General features: G+C 37.3%; 1 protein-coding gene across 1 annotated transcript; it reads right to left on the reverse strand.

Annotated features, from left to right (window-relative positions):
• Positions 1 to 584: 584 nt before the first annotated feature.
• On the reverse strand, positions 585 to 17,819 carry TPH1 (tryptophan hydroxylase 1). Its single transcript, XM_034416948.3, has 11 exons — positions 17,623 to 17,819; positions 12,315 to 12,452; positions 10,880 to 11,057; positions 10,159 to 10,259; positions 8,103 to 8,170; positions 7,053 to 7,249; positions 5,363 to 5,498; positions 4,705 to 4,831; positions 3,262 to 3,357; positions 2,021 to 2,154; positions 585 to 1,135 (listed from the first exon to the last, which is right to left on the reverse strand). Exons 1-11 carry the CDS (start codon positions 17,734 to 17,736, stop codon positions 973 to 975), a joined length of 1,452 nt encoding a protein of 483 aa, XP_034272839.2. The 5' UTR covers positions 17,737 to 17,819; the 3' UTR covers positions 585 to 972.
• Positions 17,820 to 18,059: the final 240 nt, after the last annotated feature.

Consider the following 18,059-nt stretch of genomic DNA (forward strand, 5'->3'; position numbering starts at 1 on the left):
ATAAAAATATATTGGAATAAGTCAACTTTTTTACTTGTGAGCACATTTTAACATTTGGGAGCATGTTGTGGGCACTAGAGCTGCAATTAGGAAGCAGCGCCTGTCAATTCACAACATAGCTAGCATGATGGCTTGCTCAGTCATAAAATAAAAAATAAGATCAAGATTCTGGCATACAAAGTAGGTTCTTAGGTACCCAATTTGTACCTAGGTACCTGCTACCCATTGGCACCATGATGAAGAGCATGATATGTAAATTCCACCAATTGTGGATGGTTCAGCAAGTCATGTTTAAGTAAACTATGGCTTAGCATGATGTTCAAATTCAATCACAATTTCCCAAATTATAAGCGCTGTATTCTATTTGATATTATTCATATAGAAATGTAATAGGCAAAAATGGAAGATGCTGTGCTTACTCAGAAACAAATATATTGTAGTTAGTTATCCTTAGAAAGAAATATTACATTATTGAATGCAATAATACCCATTGTAGTCAACTGATGTTCCTGCTAGGTAAATATGTATATGGTTATAGCTGTGGTTTGGCAACTAAAAAAAACCAGAACACACGCTTCTTGAAATAGTTTTAAGGTTTTATTGCTCCTTCCATAACAGCTAATACTAGCTATCATTGGATGCACAGAACAGTGGACTATATGGACCATTAGCCTTTAAATGTAGCATTTCATAATATATTCTATCAATTTTTCTAGATAAATTATTTCTACTTTCTTTTCAAATAAATGAGAAAGGGCCTGAAAAGAGGAGGGAAGAGTGATATGTAAACATTGATATGAATCTTCCAAGAAACTATATTAAAACAAAAATATTTTCCTTTCATTGATCATTTTGGGAAGAAGCATTCTGCATGAAGCACAAAAGCAGTATTATCTTGCTAGAATGTGTATGTGTGGGGGGGATCCACAGCTACCGAATGCAGAAAGGTTGTTAGACAGGTTAGACTCCCAGTTACTTGTCCATCTTGCTGAGGGCCTCACTGACAATGTCCAGTTCATGCCGTAGCTCATTCACCACATGTGCAATACTTCGTGGATCTTTCAGGATCTGAACGCTTTGGGTATATGGATTGTAACTCACTCCAAATGGGCGTTTGATTGTCTTTGCAAACTCTCTGTTAAGATAAGGAAAGAAAAAAAGAATTAATTGTCTACATAGTGGCAGTTTCAGTCAATTATAAACATTTAAATAGCTTAATAATTGTTCTACCACTGTTTCTAATCTATTGAATGATTGCCATTAAAGAGGAAAAAGCGTGGCAGCTGTACTGTGGACCAGAAATAGACAAACTAATGGCCTCCAGATGTTTTCAACCCCAATCAATAGATCCAGTGGCAAGGGATTATGGGACCTATAGTCAACATTTTCCTGCTTTATTGTGACCAGTGCAGAAATAGTGTCCCAGGAAAAGGGAGAAATAGTCCACAAATTTGTCCTAACTTGGAAAAAGATAAACCCAGAGAAATAACTAAAAAATGAAGATAATCCAGCAGGAAGAGGCCCCAAAATTAATTAACTCAGAAAAACAAAGATATAAATGAGGAAGTTAAATGGATGCAGAAGATAAACTGAGATCACACAGTAAAATAAGTCATAATTTTGTTTGCTTGCTTGACTTGTAGTTTGTCCTTTGATGAAGCCAGATATAGTTTATTCCACAAACCACAGTAAAACTGCAAATTACCCTTCTCTATGAGCAATTGTTGGAAAAAAGGAAAGTAATTATTTAAAATATTTGACATTTTTTTAGTGTGGCTGTGTTTGTCATTGATAATACAAAATATAATAGAAAAGGCAAACCACAAGACAGCACTGGCATTTATATTACAAGTAGCATTTATATTGTGCTTTTGAATATCAGGCTTTTTAGTAACCTAACACCAACCTAAATGGGATAAGGTGTTATTTTTTTCCAAGGGCAGGGAGTGGGACTAGGACTATATTTCGATGTATTTCATTCTGCCAGCTTTCAGTTTCCCAGTGGCAAACTCTAAATTACCTCATCTTTTCTTTTGCATCTTCAAAGCTTTCAGAAATAAAGTAAACTTCCTGGAAAGTAGTAATCATGCATTCTTGCTTGCAGGTGACACTAGGTTCAAAAGGCTTGACTTTGGCATTTCCGGAGAGTGCATGCTGGTTATCAGAAACACCAAAATAGAAAATATTGAAATGTGCATATTATAGACACATCAATACTGAAGAACCTATAGAGATAGCTCGTGACATTCTACATGAATTTTAACTTTCAATGAGTTTTGTTTGTTTTTATTTTTGTTACTTACTGTAATTTTTAAGAATATGTCTCATTCTATAAAGTGCACAACTTTCAAACCAAGAATCACCCTTGACCTCTGAGCCACCCAAATTAGTAAATGGTGCTAAGATAAAAATTAATATTCATTTCAGTTATATGTAATTACAATTAAATAGAGTTAGTTCTACTGATTGTCATAATTCCTCCCTATCTGTCCCATTCAAGATGATTCTTTGGTAACACATTTTGGGAATTTTTGTGGGCCACACTGAAAATTTTTGAGGACTTCATGTTGCCCAGAGGACTTTAGGTTGTATATTTCTGGACCACTAGTTGCCATTCTATCAGTTGACCAATACTGTACATTAGATTCTTGTTAATGCCAAGCTTCCTTCTGCCAAATTTGCTCTAAATAAACAATATTTTATTGGATAAAATGCTATGTTGGACATATAACACTGGAACTCATGAATATTGTATTCAGTGATCTGTCTAGTGCAAGAAATCAGGAACCCAAGACTGTTCAAATGAGTACAAATTTATCCCATGCTAGCTCATTACAAGAATCAGAACTACTAATGGTCGAGGCAAATTGGCGGTAGATAAGGGTCAATAGAATTCAAAGAGGGCTGGACGTAGATCTGTGATGGGCATAAACTGATGACACACTTGACCCCTCCCTTAGGCTCAGCCTGGTCATCTCCAACGTGACCCTTGGCTCTATTTCATGAGACTTGTGGTCACAAAGAGTTGACATTAACTTTATAACACACAATCAAACACCATATTATATCCTTCACTGAGAAAATAACCAATGACAGATTTCCTTGAAGCTGTTTGGGGCATCAACAGCCATTTAGGTGAAAGTCTAAAGCAGAAGAACAATGAAGCTAAATGAAATAAATAAAAGTTCCACCTGAGTGTACAGTTGTAAAACTATTACACTAAATTAAAGGCAGTATTTTGAAGGTGATTTGGGGGCTTACCTTCAATTCACTAATAGAAGAGAGCAAACCAGCTCCATAGACCCTCAGTTGCCCTTCTTGTTTGCATAAACCAAACTCCACTGTGAAAAAGTAGCACTGAGAAGGAAGAAAGTTAAATGAGAAGAAGTTGCAGCTCTCTAATAGAGATGCACACAGTGAATAAAGCATAAACAGAGTTTCCGCATGGTCTTTTGTTGGCGGAAAGTAAAAGCCATTTCTCCAATATTTCCAGATATATCAGCTGTGTCCATGCAACACACCATCTTATGGCTAATTGAACAATACTAAACCAAGATTGTCTGAACTTGCATAACTAACTAAGCCAAATTCTAGTCAAAAACATTTTAAACTAGAACGTGCTGTGGGCCCAGCCTTCAGTGACAATACCTTAGTCAACGTGACCAAGATGATTAGATGATCTCAGACTTACAAAAATGTGGAAACCGCTCTGAGAAATAGTAGCAGTGTATCACTGAAGAGTTAGGTTCCCTTGCATGAATGAAAAATAGAAGATCCCTTCAGAATTTTTCCTATGGCAGTCATCTTACTGTATCTTTCTTAGCCCCACACGAAAGCAAAGCAACTCAACAGTTCTTTTTTTCCAAAAGCATAAAGCTTCCAGACTGCAGTCAACTTTTTGAAAATGCAGTGTTCCGTTTGGAGAAAAAAATAGTGGAATTTCTGTTATCCCAGAAGGCAAGTACTGCTGCCTCATTTCCCAGTTCATGTACTGTTATTAAAGGCATGGTACTATGGTAAGATGTTGAATGAGGACCAAGATGACCCAGGTTCAGGATCATCATCTGCCACTCTTGGGATCAGTCACTTTCTTACATTTATTTCACAGTTTCATTTGGGGGAGTGGAATTGAATGAGAGACCATTTTGTATTCTGTGTTGAGCTCCTGAAGGAATGGCAGAGTATCATTTCAGTACTATTTAAATTAAACAGTTAATTTAAAAGGCAGATTTATTTATGTTCTGCAGCTCACAACGCAGATTCCAGCAATCTTCCATATCTGGCAAATTTATAATGAATGATCAGAAATAAACTTAGCAGAACTGCATTTGATAAATGTTTTTTTGTAAAATGGAAAGCAAAAATGGTACATGAGGACATCTTGAGGCTTTAGGTACTTTTAAAGCACTGCTGAATGAACAAATCTACCTCTTTGGAAGGAGCCATTTTGTGATTTGCATGAAAAGAAAAATATTTGCAGCAGTTTATTGAGCTCAGGCTGTTCACATAAGCCAATCTGCAATTACTCTGGAATAAACACTCCATTGATTTGGAGTCAGATGACCAGCAATGCTCAGATAACCAAGAGTGGCCATATTCCAACTTAAAAAGATACCCCCTTTTAAAATGTCTGAGATAGCTAAGAGGGATATGTAGATAGAAACACTGACATACAACTGGAACTGGGCAGGATTTTCTACTTACAGTGGCCAGTTTTTGAACAGCTTCATCTGAGGCTCCAAGTGATACCAATCCAATTTCCTGTGAGAACTGAGCAAAACTGGGCTCAGCCAGAAGAGGGACATGGCCCAAAAGCTCGTGACAAGTATCCCTGGAAAACAGAGAAAACAAGGTGATACTAAAACTTGCAATATTTTGCAATTGCTGGGTGTAAACCATCTCACATTAACACAGTTAGCATAATAATAGTTTGTCAAAAAAAGTAACTTCTCAGGTTTGCCATCTTCCCTCTCCCAAAACTATTCTAAAGAAAGAAATCTGTCCCAGTACTAGATGTCTCAGCTAGACATAATCCAGTGCAAGAATTTGCAATATGATAAAATAATAATAATTTGTAACACTCAGGTTCCAAACTGAATACACATGAAGAAGCTTATTATGTAGAGAGGTGGCCTTGAAGAAAATAGACAACCATTAATAAAGAGATTAATCCACTTTAATCTTTCTTAGCATGAGAAAGAAACTCAAGATTGTACCACCTTGACTCTCTTTGGTATAAGTGGGGGAGGAAAGAGAAATTCTGTTAAGAAGCTAATATTTTTTGCACTGCCTATTTCCAGATCTGCTCTACCATTAAGGGCTGACATATAATCAGAATCAATGTATTACAATCCCCACTTACGGTTCTGGTGTATAAAGGGGATCTGAACTGTGCCGAACATATTGAGTGCAGTGAAATACTCTGAACGCTAAACCTGCCAAGAAATCCCTGGGCGACAGATATCCAGCAACAGGGCGGATGGTAAATCCAGTGCGCTCTGTAAAACCAAGGAATAGTTCATAAATGGCTTTTATATATTTCTCATAAATAGTTTTATTAGTTTATAATATAGCATACAAAGAAAATACAAAAGTAAATAGTTGGAAAAATAGGGAAGGGAAAAGTGAGGGAGAGAAAAGGGGAAAAAGAAAAAAAAAGCATTGACTTCCAACTCTCTTTGTTGCAGTAAAATAAGATATTAACGTCAAACCTCAACTTTTTACTTTTACAGAATAGTATAAAGTAGCCATTTCTATAACAACAAATCTATCTAATCAGTAAAACCCAAAAACAAAGTTTCATTTTTTTTCACCTCAAGCACAAAGTCCAGAAGCGGTTTCCAAGTAGAAATAAAAGTATTTGTATTTTTTTTTCTTTGATCAAAACAGTCTTTTATATATTTCTCAATACAATCTTGAAAATGAATATCACAACAGGAGGAGAAGTGGTGATAGCAATTTTCTACAACAGATTTGATAAACAGGCCTAATTAGGATTATAAGAATGTATATCTGAGCAAGAAGCTGGAGAAACTGAGGTATGCCCAAAACAAAAGCACTATTAATAATATGATAAAAAATCAAAGCAATGATAAGCCATCTTGACTTCTTTTGACATTAGGCTGCATGTGTCAAAGATGGCAAAATGGGCAAAACTGGCTTAACAACTGTCTTGCTTAGTAATGGAAATTTTGGGCTCAGGTGTGGTCATAAGTTGAGAATTATCTGTATAGTAGAAAGTGGATTTCCCAGGTTAGAACTGATATAGAAAACAGCTTGTACACATACACTGCACACATCATATAGTGCTTGCTATGGGACAGAATCCTCAAATGGACTTCTGCTGCAGTTATTTATCACCAGGACTGCCTTAATTTATTTAGACTATTAACAATTTATTCTTAAAAGCAACTTGACAGGCAATGCCATTTGATAGTGAAGTGACACTGCATAGCAGTTACTGTCCTAATTATTGCCTTTTGGTAAATGGATTCCAGACTCTTTTCAGCATTCATCCTACCCAATGCACACGACAATCCTCTGAGAACTTTTAACACCATTACTATATGCAGGATTGCAAAGGCGCTTAGCTCCAGAGAAGCACCTACTTGATTCAGTTTCTAAAGCAGTGAGTGATTCTCCCACTCTGCTCTTCAACACCACCTATCCAGAATTTACAGATGCAACACCTCAGGTTGCCCTTCCTGGTTTGGGTTGGGTTGAGTTTGGGTTTTTTTGCAGGCATTGAAGGATGTTCCTAAGGGATACGAAGCAGCTTATCAGGGCAAAAAGCTTCAACTTTACCTCAATCTCTTTACCTCAACAAAGAGCCCCATTGCCTCTTCAGCATGAATTCTCAATCAAGGTAAATGCATCAAACAGAAACCTACTGTAATCTAGACAGAGCACGAAGAACTGTTTCCAAAGCAGACCACCAGATTACTTTCCAAATAAATGTGGTCCTTAGTGGGGAAAGAATTTGCTGCTCCCTTTCTGTAATGGAAGCTCAGCTTCAGCAAGAGCTCAACACTGAACAGGCATCTGACCCTTACCTTTCAGAAAAAGGGACACATCTTCTAACTGAGGTATGTTATCTTCTCGATACCCACAGCACTTTGAAAGCAAGGGCAGATTTTTCAAATACTCTCTGCACGCGTGGGTTGGATACAGTTTATTGAGTTCCCGAAATACAGTGCCCCAAGTCTTGATTTCCTCCTCTGTGAATTTGACTTTGGGAATTGGGTCCCCACTGCAGAAAGAATTTTAAAAATTAATTTTCACTTCATTAACATATGTCCAATATGAAAAACAATGATGTTTTGTATAATGGCATATTTTCTATTATTCTGCAATACTGGCCATTGGTTGCAAATTGGGTTGAGCCAATTGGAAAATGGAAGCTGAGCTTTTACAGATCTGGTGTATATTACTGTAGCTGGACATTGAGTTACATTCAAAGAGGAAAGGGGGATCAGAGTGTGTACAAGCATACATGTAGCACCTGTCCTAGCTGCTTTCAGCCAAATGTGTCCTTAAGAAGCTGATATAAATGTTCCCATAAACTCTTTATCACTTTCTTCAATCCCATGGAAGACAACGTTGCTTTATCAATTAGCAAAGGCAGGAAATGAATCAAGACTTATCTGGAAGCATTAAAACATTCAGTGAAAGCTGCAAAGAGTTTTAAATACACAATTTGATTTTAGATATTTTTACTAGGATAAGTTTTTGTAAAAAAAAAAACTTCTTGGGTTCTGCTTTGTAATGCAAAGTTATAAACAAGCAATTACATTTTTTCCTTATGAACTTTTTTCAATGTTCCCCCTTTTTCAAATTTAACCTTTATTTTTAAATATGGTCACTACAGGAATAAAGCCACTTTGTGAGATGTAGAAGCCCAACTAATTAACTTCACAGGAACGACTTAATTTTACTTTGTACAAATCTAGTGTGGATTTTGGAACACCAAGGAATGCTGCCTGTACTTTCTGTTTTATGGAATATCCTTTCAGTAGATATTTCTAAATGTCTTCAGTGCTTTTTATCTGTCAGTTGTTTTAATATCATCACAGTAATAGCATTTAGTACACACTGATACATACTGTTTGTAATTCATAGCCAAGTCAGCAAAATACTTCCGTCTTTTGCGATAAACATTGTCTTTGAAACCCTAGTGCAAAAAAAAAAATAATTTCCTCATTATTAAGATTAAAATGTCTTAGTTCTCTCAATCAGCTGGACATGAGCCAGAGAAAGAAAATTTGAGAACATTTTATGAGGTAAATATATGCAAACCAGAAACCTATTATCTTTCTTTTTTTAATATACTTACCAGTATTTACCTCAGTCTTCAATCTGGTAACTTCTAGATATATGATATTACAATTCCACCTCCCCATAACTACTCAGCCTTTGATCAGGCTGCCTGGATATAATGGGAGTTGTAGTCCTATATATCTGGAGAGTATCAGAGCAGGGAATACTGATTTACATACATTCCTGCAGTTAATAGCAGGGACAAACTGTCCAATACAATATTATATAGCAATAGCACTTAGACTTCTATACCGCTTCACAGTGCTTTACAGCCTTCTCTAAGCACTTTACAAAGTCAGCATATTGCCCCCAACAATCTGCGTCCTCATTTTACCCACCTCGGAAGGATGGAAGGCTGATATAGACCTCATATTCCAACATACTGCACACACATCACTCAAAATAAATAAAAGGAACTGCCAAAAGAAAGCAACATGGCCTTGGATAACCTTGAACTTCGCTGCTTATGGTCTGACCTAAGCATAGTACACAAAACTATCTGCTACAACGTCCTACCTGTCAACGACTACTTCAGCTTCAACCACAATAATACATGGGCAAATAATAGATACAAACTCAAAATAAATTGCTCCAAACTCAGTTGCAGAAAATACGACTTCAGCAATAGAGTGGTCAATGCCTGGAATGCTCTCCCTGACTCTATTGTTACATCCTCAAACCAGTGGTGGGTTCCTCCCGGTTCAGCCCGGTTCGGCTGAGCCGGTAGCGGTGACGATATGACATCACCGAACCGGTTCTCTTTGTTTGGGAGCTGGGCCCTCGTGCCCCCCCTGGCCCCCCCACGTTATTCTTACCTTTTATTTGGCCCCACCCCCAATCTATTGCTGCCTCCCGAGTCCCAGCTGATCGGCTAGAAGGAAAAAAACTGTTTAAACTCTTGCCACGGGGCTTCACAGCTGATCAGTGTTAAAAGACAGTGTGGTGGTAGACCGGTGCCTCCAAAAACGAATGAGTAGACCGGTGCCTCCAAAAACAAATGGGTAGACCGGTGCCTCCAAAAATAAATGAGTAGACTGGTATAGCTCTGCAAGTAGTTAAAAGCCTGGTAGACCGGTACCTCTGCTAAATCCTAAAGAATTGTCACATAACCATCAAGCCACTCCCACAAAATAAGCCACGCCCACAGAACCGGTAGTAAAAAAAATTAGAACCCACCCCTGCCTCAAACCCCCATAGCTTCAATCTGTCTACCATGGACTTCACACCATTCCTAAGAGGTCTGTAAGGGAGCGTGCATAAGCGCACCAGCGTGCCTACCGTCCCTGTCCTACTGTCCCCATTTATTTGTACTCATTTCCTTCGTTCATGTCCATGTTCATACTTATACCTGTTATCTCGTACATGTTTGACAAACTAAATAAATAATAATAAAATAAATAAAAATCTTCTACCAGAGCTACCAACTTCAGCCACAAGTGATATAACTTTCTGGCATTTTTCTCTCGATTCAACATCTTTCTTCTTCTTTTGAGGCATTTCAACCATCACCAAGCAAGCATTTTTTTGAACTTGCAAGACCATATTTGAGGAAACGGAAGCACATGAAACCTTACATGGCATCAAAAAGTTAAAAATGGATGACTCCTCCCCCTCCACTCCAGTTTTCCTGAATCTCACACAGCTTCAGAGTTCCCAGCTTTATCTAAATTCTACATATTTTAGTGTCTTTAATACTGTATATAAAACAAAATTTGACAATGGAATGGAAATTAGAAAAAAATATATTCAAGATTGGGAGTTAGATTTCCAATGATTAAAGCAGCTTTTCTTCAGAAAAGAACCAAAATATACATAGGCAAAGGCTGTTACAAATCTACTCACTGGATGGTCTGCATCCAGATCCGATCCATACATCAGGACACGGTTTGCACATTTATCCAAATCTGAGATCTTCTTAGGAAACCAGGGTATATTTTCCATATCTAGGAAATGGAGAAAATACAGAGTTATTAATAAAAATTAGGCTGGTTGGAAAAGGAAACTAGCCTCATGACAGTTCAAAGTGGAATCTAGTTGTTAAGTAAATGGCAAAATTGAAGGCAACTTCTTATCATATATATGCACAGCACAAAACGCTTCCTGCTCTGGTATTTACAATGAAACAGGATAGCTATATTAAAAATAAGGGGAGATGCTTGCATTAAATTAGCATCATAACTGCAGTTCTCATTGAAGTCAAGCATGTGCAAAGCGACACCAATATTAAAATGCTCTTGAAATTTTTTTGAAATGAAATGGAGGATAGAAATACTTTAAATAAATATATAATTCCAAAGTTAACAAAATAATTATTTACTAACAGAATTGCTAGTCAAGAATTGTTCTTCATTGTCCCAAAAGGCAGAAATCTGAAAATGAGTTCCAGTTGCAGAAAAGCTTACTTTTGTTGAATTTATTTATCATTTATCAGTAAAAGCTTAAAACAGAGAGACAAAATCAACTGTATTTTTAAATTTCGTTCAATAAGCCTTGGAGTAGCAAGACATCTTTATAATACACATGCAATTTTAATAAATCACTTTCTTCTTTTCCTCCTTCTTACCTTCTTCCTGTAGGTTGTTGATTGGGTTCACAGTCAGAAAATTGACATGGGATTTCAGGAGATGGAAGATTTCATCTAGCTGTTCCCTGTTGCTATCACAATCAATAAAGATCTCAAATTCTGAATTTCGTCTTCTGGATTTACGAGATTCAATGTGCACCAAATTCACATGTTTTTCCTGAACAATAAGATATTATAGTGGGATCATGAATATCATCTGAGAACAAAAATCTAGGTACAGTCTTTCTTTAACATTCATTTAGTCAAGATTTACACAATTAAATTTATACTTTGAATTAATTCATAATGAAGTTAAAGTTATGGTCAATACTATTTATATTAAACATACTCATGTTCAGCCTTCTGTTCTTCCTAGTTCCTAGTTCCCATTATATGACTAAGTCATAACAAATACATCCTTTCACCCTTTCTATCTCCTTTCTCCTCCTCTTCAGCACAATCATCAAACCCAGAAAGAGAAATACCATTTCTATTTTTTGGAAAAGCTGTGATCCAAACTAGATTTGATATGCTTGAATTTACTAATTATATATCTTTAAAAAGTCATTGCTTTATGTTTTTGCAACAAGGAATTGTGATTTATTTCCAGTTAGAAGAGTAAACTTCCAGTCTACTTCTTGTAGAAGTGAAATGGAGAAAGTTTGCATAAAATACAAATTTTTAGTTTTATAGCCAGAGGCAGTGAGAGGATGGGGAGGAGTCAAATCAGTCTGTCCCATGAAAGGGGCATTGCACTATCCCAATGCAAGTGTGCCTCTGTGAACCTATTTAATGACATCACTTTATGGCATGATGCTGCATTCATTATTTTAACAATAACAGAAGTCTGTGGACATCCATGTTTACAGCTGATCACTTTTCCATTTTACACTGGCAAATTCTGCTCCCAATGAAAATTATAGTAAAAAGTGTAGGAAACTGAACTGTGACCAAAAAACAAAAACCTAGGATCATCTCCACAAAAGTTAATTCTCTTTTTTCCATCCTTGAGTCAGATTGGATTCCTAGTATAATACCGGTTGTTGTGTTCTACAGCAGAGAATTTCAGAATGTTTTGTGTGATCAGCTGGTGGTGTGAAGCATCATATAAGGAGACCATGGAACATTTTGGTAGACTTGTTCTGCTGTGCCATTTTTCCAATAGGATTGATACACACACAGTTTTTATTCTGATCTCCATTGCTCAAATTTTTAGGAAATTCTTGTGGACTAGCCCTTTAGATAAGACTCTGGTATCTCATTCATCAGTAAGCAGGCTGTTTATGATATGGAATGGTACTTAACCAGCTGGAATATTTAAGGAACAAAGCAAAATGGAGAGTGTGTTATGGCATTCTCAAGGTTGTTCCTATCTACTGGAAATGCCCACACAATATATTTATTCGTTCAACTGTAGGTAAGAGCAACAGCTTACCTGAAAGAGTTTTAGGGCTTTGACAAGTCCTCCAACTTCATTCTTTAAAGAGAAAATAATAGCAGCTCTACTCCGTTCAGATGAATTGGCCTTGTTCTCTTTATTGTCTTCATTTGTAGCATAGTTTGGTTTGAAGATCTAAAATGAAATTTTGTGGCCATCAGTGTTAAATAAGTCAAGTCTATTTTTTTTTATTACTTAGAATGTCATCAAATTTGGGCAATGCTCTATTATTTCAAGGATAAGTATTTTCCACTGGTTGAATCCAATGATATCTGTCAATGGTGGTTTTTTTTAAGATGGAAAGTAATCCAATGGCCATAATTCTTGTAGTCATGTCTCTTCAATAAATCTTGCTAAGCTTTAGGTCTGAGAACATTTCTTGGAAAAGAATTACTTTTGGTTCACAATTTATAAACGGTCCCTCTTGATTTCCTTGGAGCATGCCTCATTCAATTAAGGACCGTTATGATCATAGCTTTGTCATTGCTTTTGAACTGACAGTATTTTGAAGTAATCCCACAGATACACCAAAGCAATAATAGATGCAGAGATGGCACTTCAATGCTCAAATGCATTTCATACTTGCTTCAAATTTCAAGGCATATCATGGCTGCATGTAGTAAAATTTTTAAAGGTTTAAACAATTTTAAAAGTTTTGCACATTTTATTTAATATTTAAAACCAATTATACAGAATCCTATTTTTGGATTTTTTTAAAAAAAAATTGAATACCCAAACATAACACATTCGATGCACTTAATCTTGATTTTAGTAAGCATAAATTCACATATGATTCTGCAGGATTAAAACTTCCTAAGGTAACTTTAGCAGGTCTCAGAAAACCTAATCTGGATTGGATCTGGTTAATTCTTGGAGGGGAGACCCCCAGGGAATCTCAAGCTATAGACTAAACTGGGAAGTCAAAAAAATAAATCACAGAAGATGGCAACAGCAAACCACTTCCATAATGTTGCTGATGAAATTCTATGAATGTGTCTACATGGACACCAGGAACCTAGCTCAGTTTAAGGAAAAGTTGCTTTCTTTGTCAATAACTCTGAAAGATAAACTAGCAAACAAGACCTGTTGAAGCCTCCAGCAATGATTAAAGACTGAGATTGTGAGAAGACAGGTACCACCCAGACGTACACAAGTGTGATGCATTGTGTAGAAATTTGATCAATAAAATAAATAAATAGATGAAAAAGTCCACTCTATTAGCATAAATCTATTAGTCTTTCTTTGAGTTTTGCTTTGCTTCCTGGTGCAATGCAAGATCCCTTTGGCAGAGATGTTCCTTCTCACTCTAGGAACTTGTACAATTGTTTGAATATATTTTCCACATATTTAGATCACTTTTCAATGCAAAAAACAATTTACAAGGAAAACTAAAATGTAAATATTAATAGCTTATGGTATAAGATAATGGTAATAGTTGTCTGAGCTTCCCTAATTCAAGCCAAATATTTCTGTTTGTTTAAAACCAGTTGTCTGTATACAAGTTTTAATTCCAAAACTAAAAATTCACAATCTCTTGCCAAAATTCTTTAAATCACACCAAACTGTAGAGTTAATTCTCTACAACGTTTGAGAAGTAAATCTGTACAGCATGAAATAAAGTGCCTGAAGAAAGTGCAGACCAATCCTATGAAAATGAAATTTCTCCGGGAAATCTCCTGTAGTCTCATTAGCTATTAAAATTTTCTTTATCAAAATGATTTAAAATTATACCATGATCAAAGCGTTCGTTTCATTTTCTGATTGCTGGGACTATGAGGGATGCTTTGGGTTGTTTTCCTTTTGTATCCTGTTGGATAGGCTTATGATAAAAATTAGGAGCCTATCCAACAGTATACAAAACAAAACAACCCAAAGCATCCTTCACTGATTCCAAGTTTTTAAGCTTATTCTACCTTATTCTCTTCTAAATGCTATATGTGGAAGCGGGAAAGGGAGAATCTAACTAGGAAAAAAAACCTAGCAATCTAAGCCACCTTAAAAATCAACAAAATCTATTGCTGTTCTGTAAAAGCAACCAGTTTGATGCAAAACAGTTTATAAATTCTAGTACCTAAGAAAGCAGAGTAAGTTCTCACAAGAAAATCTTCAAACTTCATCATCATCAATTCCCAGCAATATATTTGCTTAAAAAAAGAGTTGGAATTCTTTCTAATAGTTCATCCAACTTGAGGTCTGAGCCTCCAGTAGAAATTCCATTATTTTTCAATTAACCATTATTGGTCAACACTATGACCAATAACCATGACACCTGAGGGAAGATCAGTCAGGTTCATTTGGATGGCACACTAGGCTGGGGAGGCTGAATGGCAACATTCAAGGCCAGAGGGAAGCCCAGAAGAGCTCTCCTTATGAACAAGTCAAAACTTCCGGTATGGTGCTATTACGTTCACTCTATCCTCTGTTATCGGTCCTATAGCACCAAGGCACTTCTATCTATGCCCTTCCTTTCTTTGCTTTCCGCATCCAGGCCCCTCTCGTTTCCTAATTCTTTCACAATCCGAAGGAAAGAAACAGTTCCATAATTGCTAGAAGCATTTTGTTACTTGATCATGAGCGCAGAAAAAAAGATAATGAATGCAAAATTTGAATTTATTTGTTTGAAGAATTGTTATCTCACTTTTCGACCACAAAGTCCCCCAACACTAATTATAAGAGAGTGCATTCTGTCAAACTTACCACCTAAACAATTCATCTCAACCGAAAGAGAAATTGTGGGAGGGGAAGGAAAATGAAGGAATTAGATTTTGGTTGCTGAATTTCTAGGCATGGAATACTGAAGATTTTTTTTTTCCAACTGAGTTAAATTTTATAATTTTTCTACACCATTGGAAAAAAATATTTTATGTCTGGCCATTCACTTATATGAATCTCTGTGTTATGCTGAGCTTTTCGGTTTCTCACAGTATTCACAGCATTTTTCAAATACAGGTGCCTATCAAGTATTACCAGCCATATATGTTTATTGTGAAAAAACTATACTCTCTGGAGTCTGGAAGCTTTTGCCTAATTCTACCAGTGCTACACTGTAATTCTTCAACTTTATTACTCAGAAATGCAAGTCATAGAGCATAAAGTCATAGAGTTTCTTAACAACTTTACGATGGATGGACTTCAGCTCCCAGAATTCCTCAGCCAGCCATACTTTATTCCATTTACTTTTTACTTTAAGATCAATATTGGCATTATAATATCTACATGTAATTTTCAAAGGATGCTTAGAATAATTTTCTATGGTTTTTTTTAGTGTACATCTTTAAATCCCAAAAGTAGAAAAATATAAGAAATATGATAAATCAGGAATTGAAGACCCATAGGCTAAAGCTAAAAAATGCCCTGGGGGAAAAATGCTGTAGCAGTGAACCTTGATGCATATATCATTGTAGAAAAAGGCACAGTTCTAGGAATCAAAATCTTGTCTGCCAAAAATGCAGCCTTCATTTTCCAAGCTGGATTTTCTTGCCACCACTTGTTGACAGTTAATATACATTGATGCTCATGAATATACTTCATATTTGATAGAAAAGAGGTAGGTGGACCAATCGAGAAGGTCATGGGAATGTGTGCACTATTTAACATTTAGTATTACTAAAATATGAACAGGAGCAGCAGAAACTGTACTGCCAAAAAAAGATATACTCCTTGGCTACATACCAAATAGGTAGCCAAGCAGTATATCGAATCTAAGTTAAAGACTACACTCAGCAGTCTTTTTTAAAAAACAGTCTACAACATAAGCATGTTCATGAATCACTATGCAAAGAAGCCTTTCTAATTTACTGGGCTGCTATAAACGAACAATATAAGAGGACCAACACAAATGCAGTTGTTGACCTTAATGCACAGAATGGCTACCACAACATAGAGCAAAGAATACCAGGTGGACAGCCTACTTTTCTAGTTGGCTGCTGGTTTCTGGGTGGCCGCTTCAAAAAGAGTGCTGGGTTAAATAGCCTGTTGGCAGTATCCAACTTCTTCCTATAGTTTATGGTCAGTCAATCCCTTCCCAAAGAGCATTGGGATAGGAAATTATTCTGGTTACCTAGAATTTGTGCAAAATTAAGAGACCTAGGTCTGTCTCACTGTTTATTTCCCACTGAAGGATGCAAGACAAAAAAAGTACATGCAACTTTTCCCAAGGTATGCTAAAAGAGCCAAGCTAGGAAACAGGCAATGGGAGAGAACAACCGTACTTAAATAAAAGTCTGCCAATTCTCCAATTATTTCATTCAAGTTCAATTGCATTGTGCATTTTTTAACAGCGGGGCTATAAAACAGAAATACCAGGTTCCATACCCAATACAGATCTTTATCTGAGTAATTTTGAACAGTCCTCGCCACATTTTTTTTTTTAACCGTTATAAGAATTGCCAATTCACAAGGGAGGCTCGTTCCTCTTCCTCTTCTCCCCACAAATCTCCTGTTCGGTTCAACCAGACAACCAACTTTAACAGGAGTTCCTGCAAAGAACCGACCGACTCTGGTGCAGAGGCACTCACCATGCTCTTCTATAATATGGACAGATGTAGAACTGAAGGCCCCCAAAAGCTCGTCAAATCCCAATGCATTTCTCTTCTGAAGCACAGATGCAGAAAAAGCACCAAGCAACAGCATCGTCAGGTGTGCAAAACGTTCAGGGGAACAGTAGGAAACAGAAAATGGTCACTTACAAAGGAAGGGAGAGTGTGAAATTCTTTAAAGTGTGGCATTCCAAAGCAAGTCTAAGTCTAAGTCTTCTTTTTTTGTTTTTTTGTTCTAGCAACCCCTTATTTGGAGAAGGGGAAGAAGAGGAAGAAAAGAACCAAAGAAGAAAAGTGTCAGTGGAGATTCTCAGTCATCCAGGTCAGGGTTGTTTTTTTAAGAGGCAACTGCACTTTCTGGGTTTTGGGGTTTTTTTTTTTTTCTTTGAAGACGTTTGGCTTCTCATCCAAGAAGCTTCTTCAGCTCTTCAGCTTCTCGGATGAGAAGCCAAACATCTTCAAAGGAAAACGACAACGAAGAAAAGAAAACCAAAGAGCCAGAAAGGAGGAGGAGGAGGAGGAGGAGGAGGAGGAGGAGGAGGAGGAGGAGGAGGAGGAGAAGAAGAAGAAGAAGAAGAAGAAGAAGAAGAAGAAGAAGAAGAAGAAGAAGAAGAAGAAGAAGAAGAAGAAGAAGAAGAAGAAGAAGAAGAAGAAGAAGAAGAAGAAGAAGAAGAAGAAGAAGAAGAAGAAGAAGAAGAAGAAGAAGAAGAAGAAGAAGAAGAAGAAGAGGAAAACCGCTTTCCAAACGGAGAAGGAGAAGGACTTACCCCATTCAGAACCGGGGGAGATAAAAGATCGCTGAGCTGATTCTCATCCAAGTTGGAGCTCCCGGAGTCGAAGGACCGACCGCGCCGGGGCAGCTCGATTCTGTTGGAGTACATGATGAAGACGAGCGAACCTCACTGGACGGCAAGAGCAACCGGGGGCCGCGCCGTCCCCCTCACCGCTTCTGCTGCTTCTCTCGCTGCTGCTGGGCTATTTATGGGCATGGGAAAGGCGGAGGGGGCCCGGGGCAAGGCTCCGATCTCTCGCCAAGCCAACCGGCGCAGGGCGGGGCGAGAGCGACGCCCCCTCTCCATCTTCACGTGAATGTAAAGGAGGCACCGTTCGCAAGACAAGAGCGGCTGTCCCAGTCCTGGCCCTTAACCCTTTGCCCTAGTGCCCGTCCAGGACGAAGGCTACGGCTGTTCCCCTCGATCCCTCC

Source organism: Pantherophis guttatus, chromosome 1 (genome assembly GCF_059756535.1).
Source record: "Pantherophis guttatus breed Tessera chromosome 1, ASM5975653v1, whole genome shotgun sequence".
In the NCBI taxonomy this organism is placed as follows: domain Eukaryota; kingdom Metazoa; phylum Chordata; class Lepidosauria; order Squamata; family Colubridae; genus Pantherophis; species Pantherophis guttatus.

Excerpts from the sequence above, each read along its gene's own strand:
- TPH1 (XM_034416948.3), bottom strand. The coding sequence starts at position 17,736 with ATGTACTCCAACAGAATCGAGCTGCCCCGGCGCGGTCGGTCCTTCGAC. Across the intron at positions 12,453-17,622 it reads CTCCCCCGGTTCTGAATGGG|ATCTTCAAACCAAACTATGC; the intron begins GTAAGTCCTTCT and ends ATTTCATTTTAG. Across the intron at positions 2,155-3,261 it reads CTTCTATTAGTGAATTGAAG|CATGCACTCTCCGGAAATGC; the intron begins GTAAGCCCCCAA and ends TCTGATAACCAG.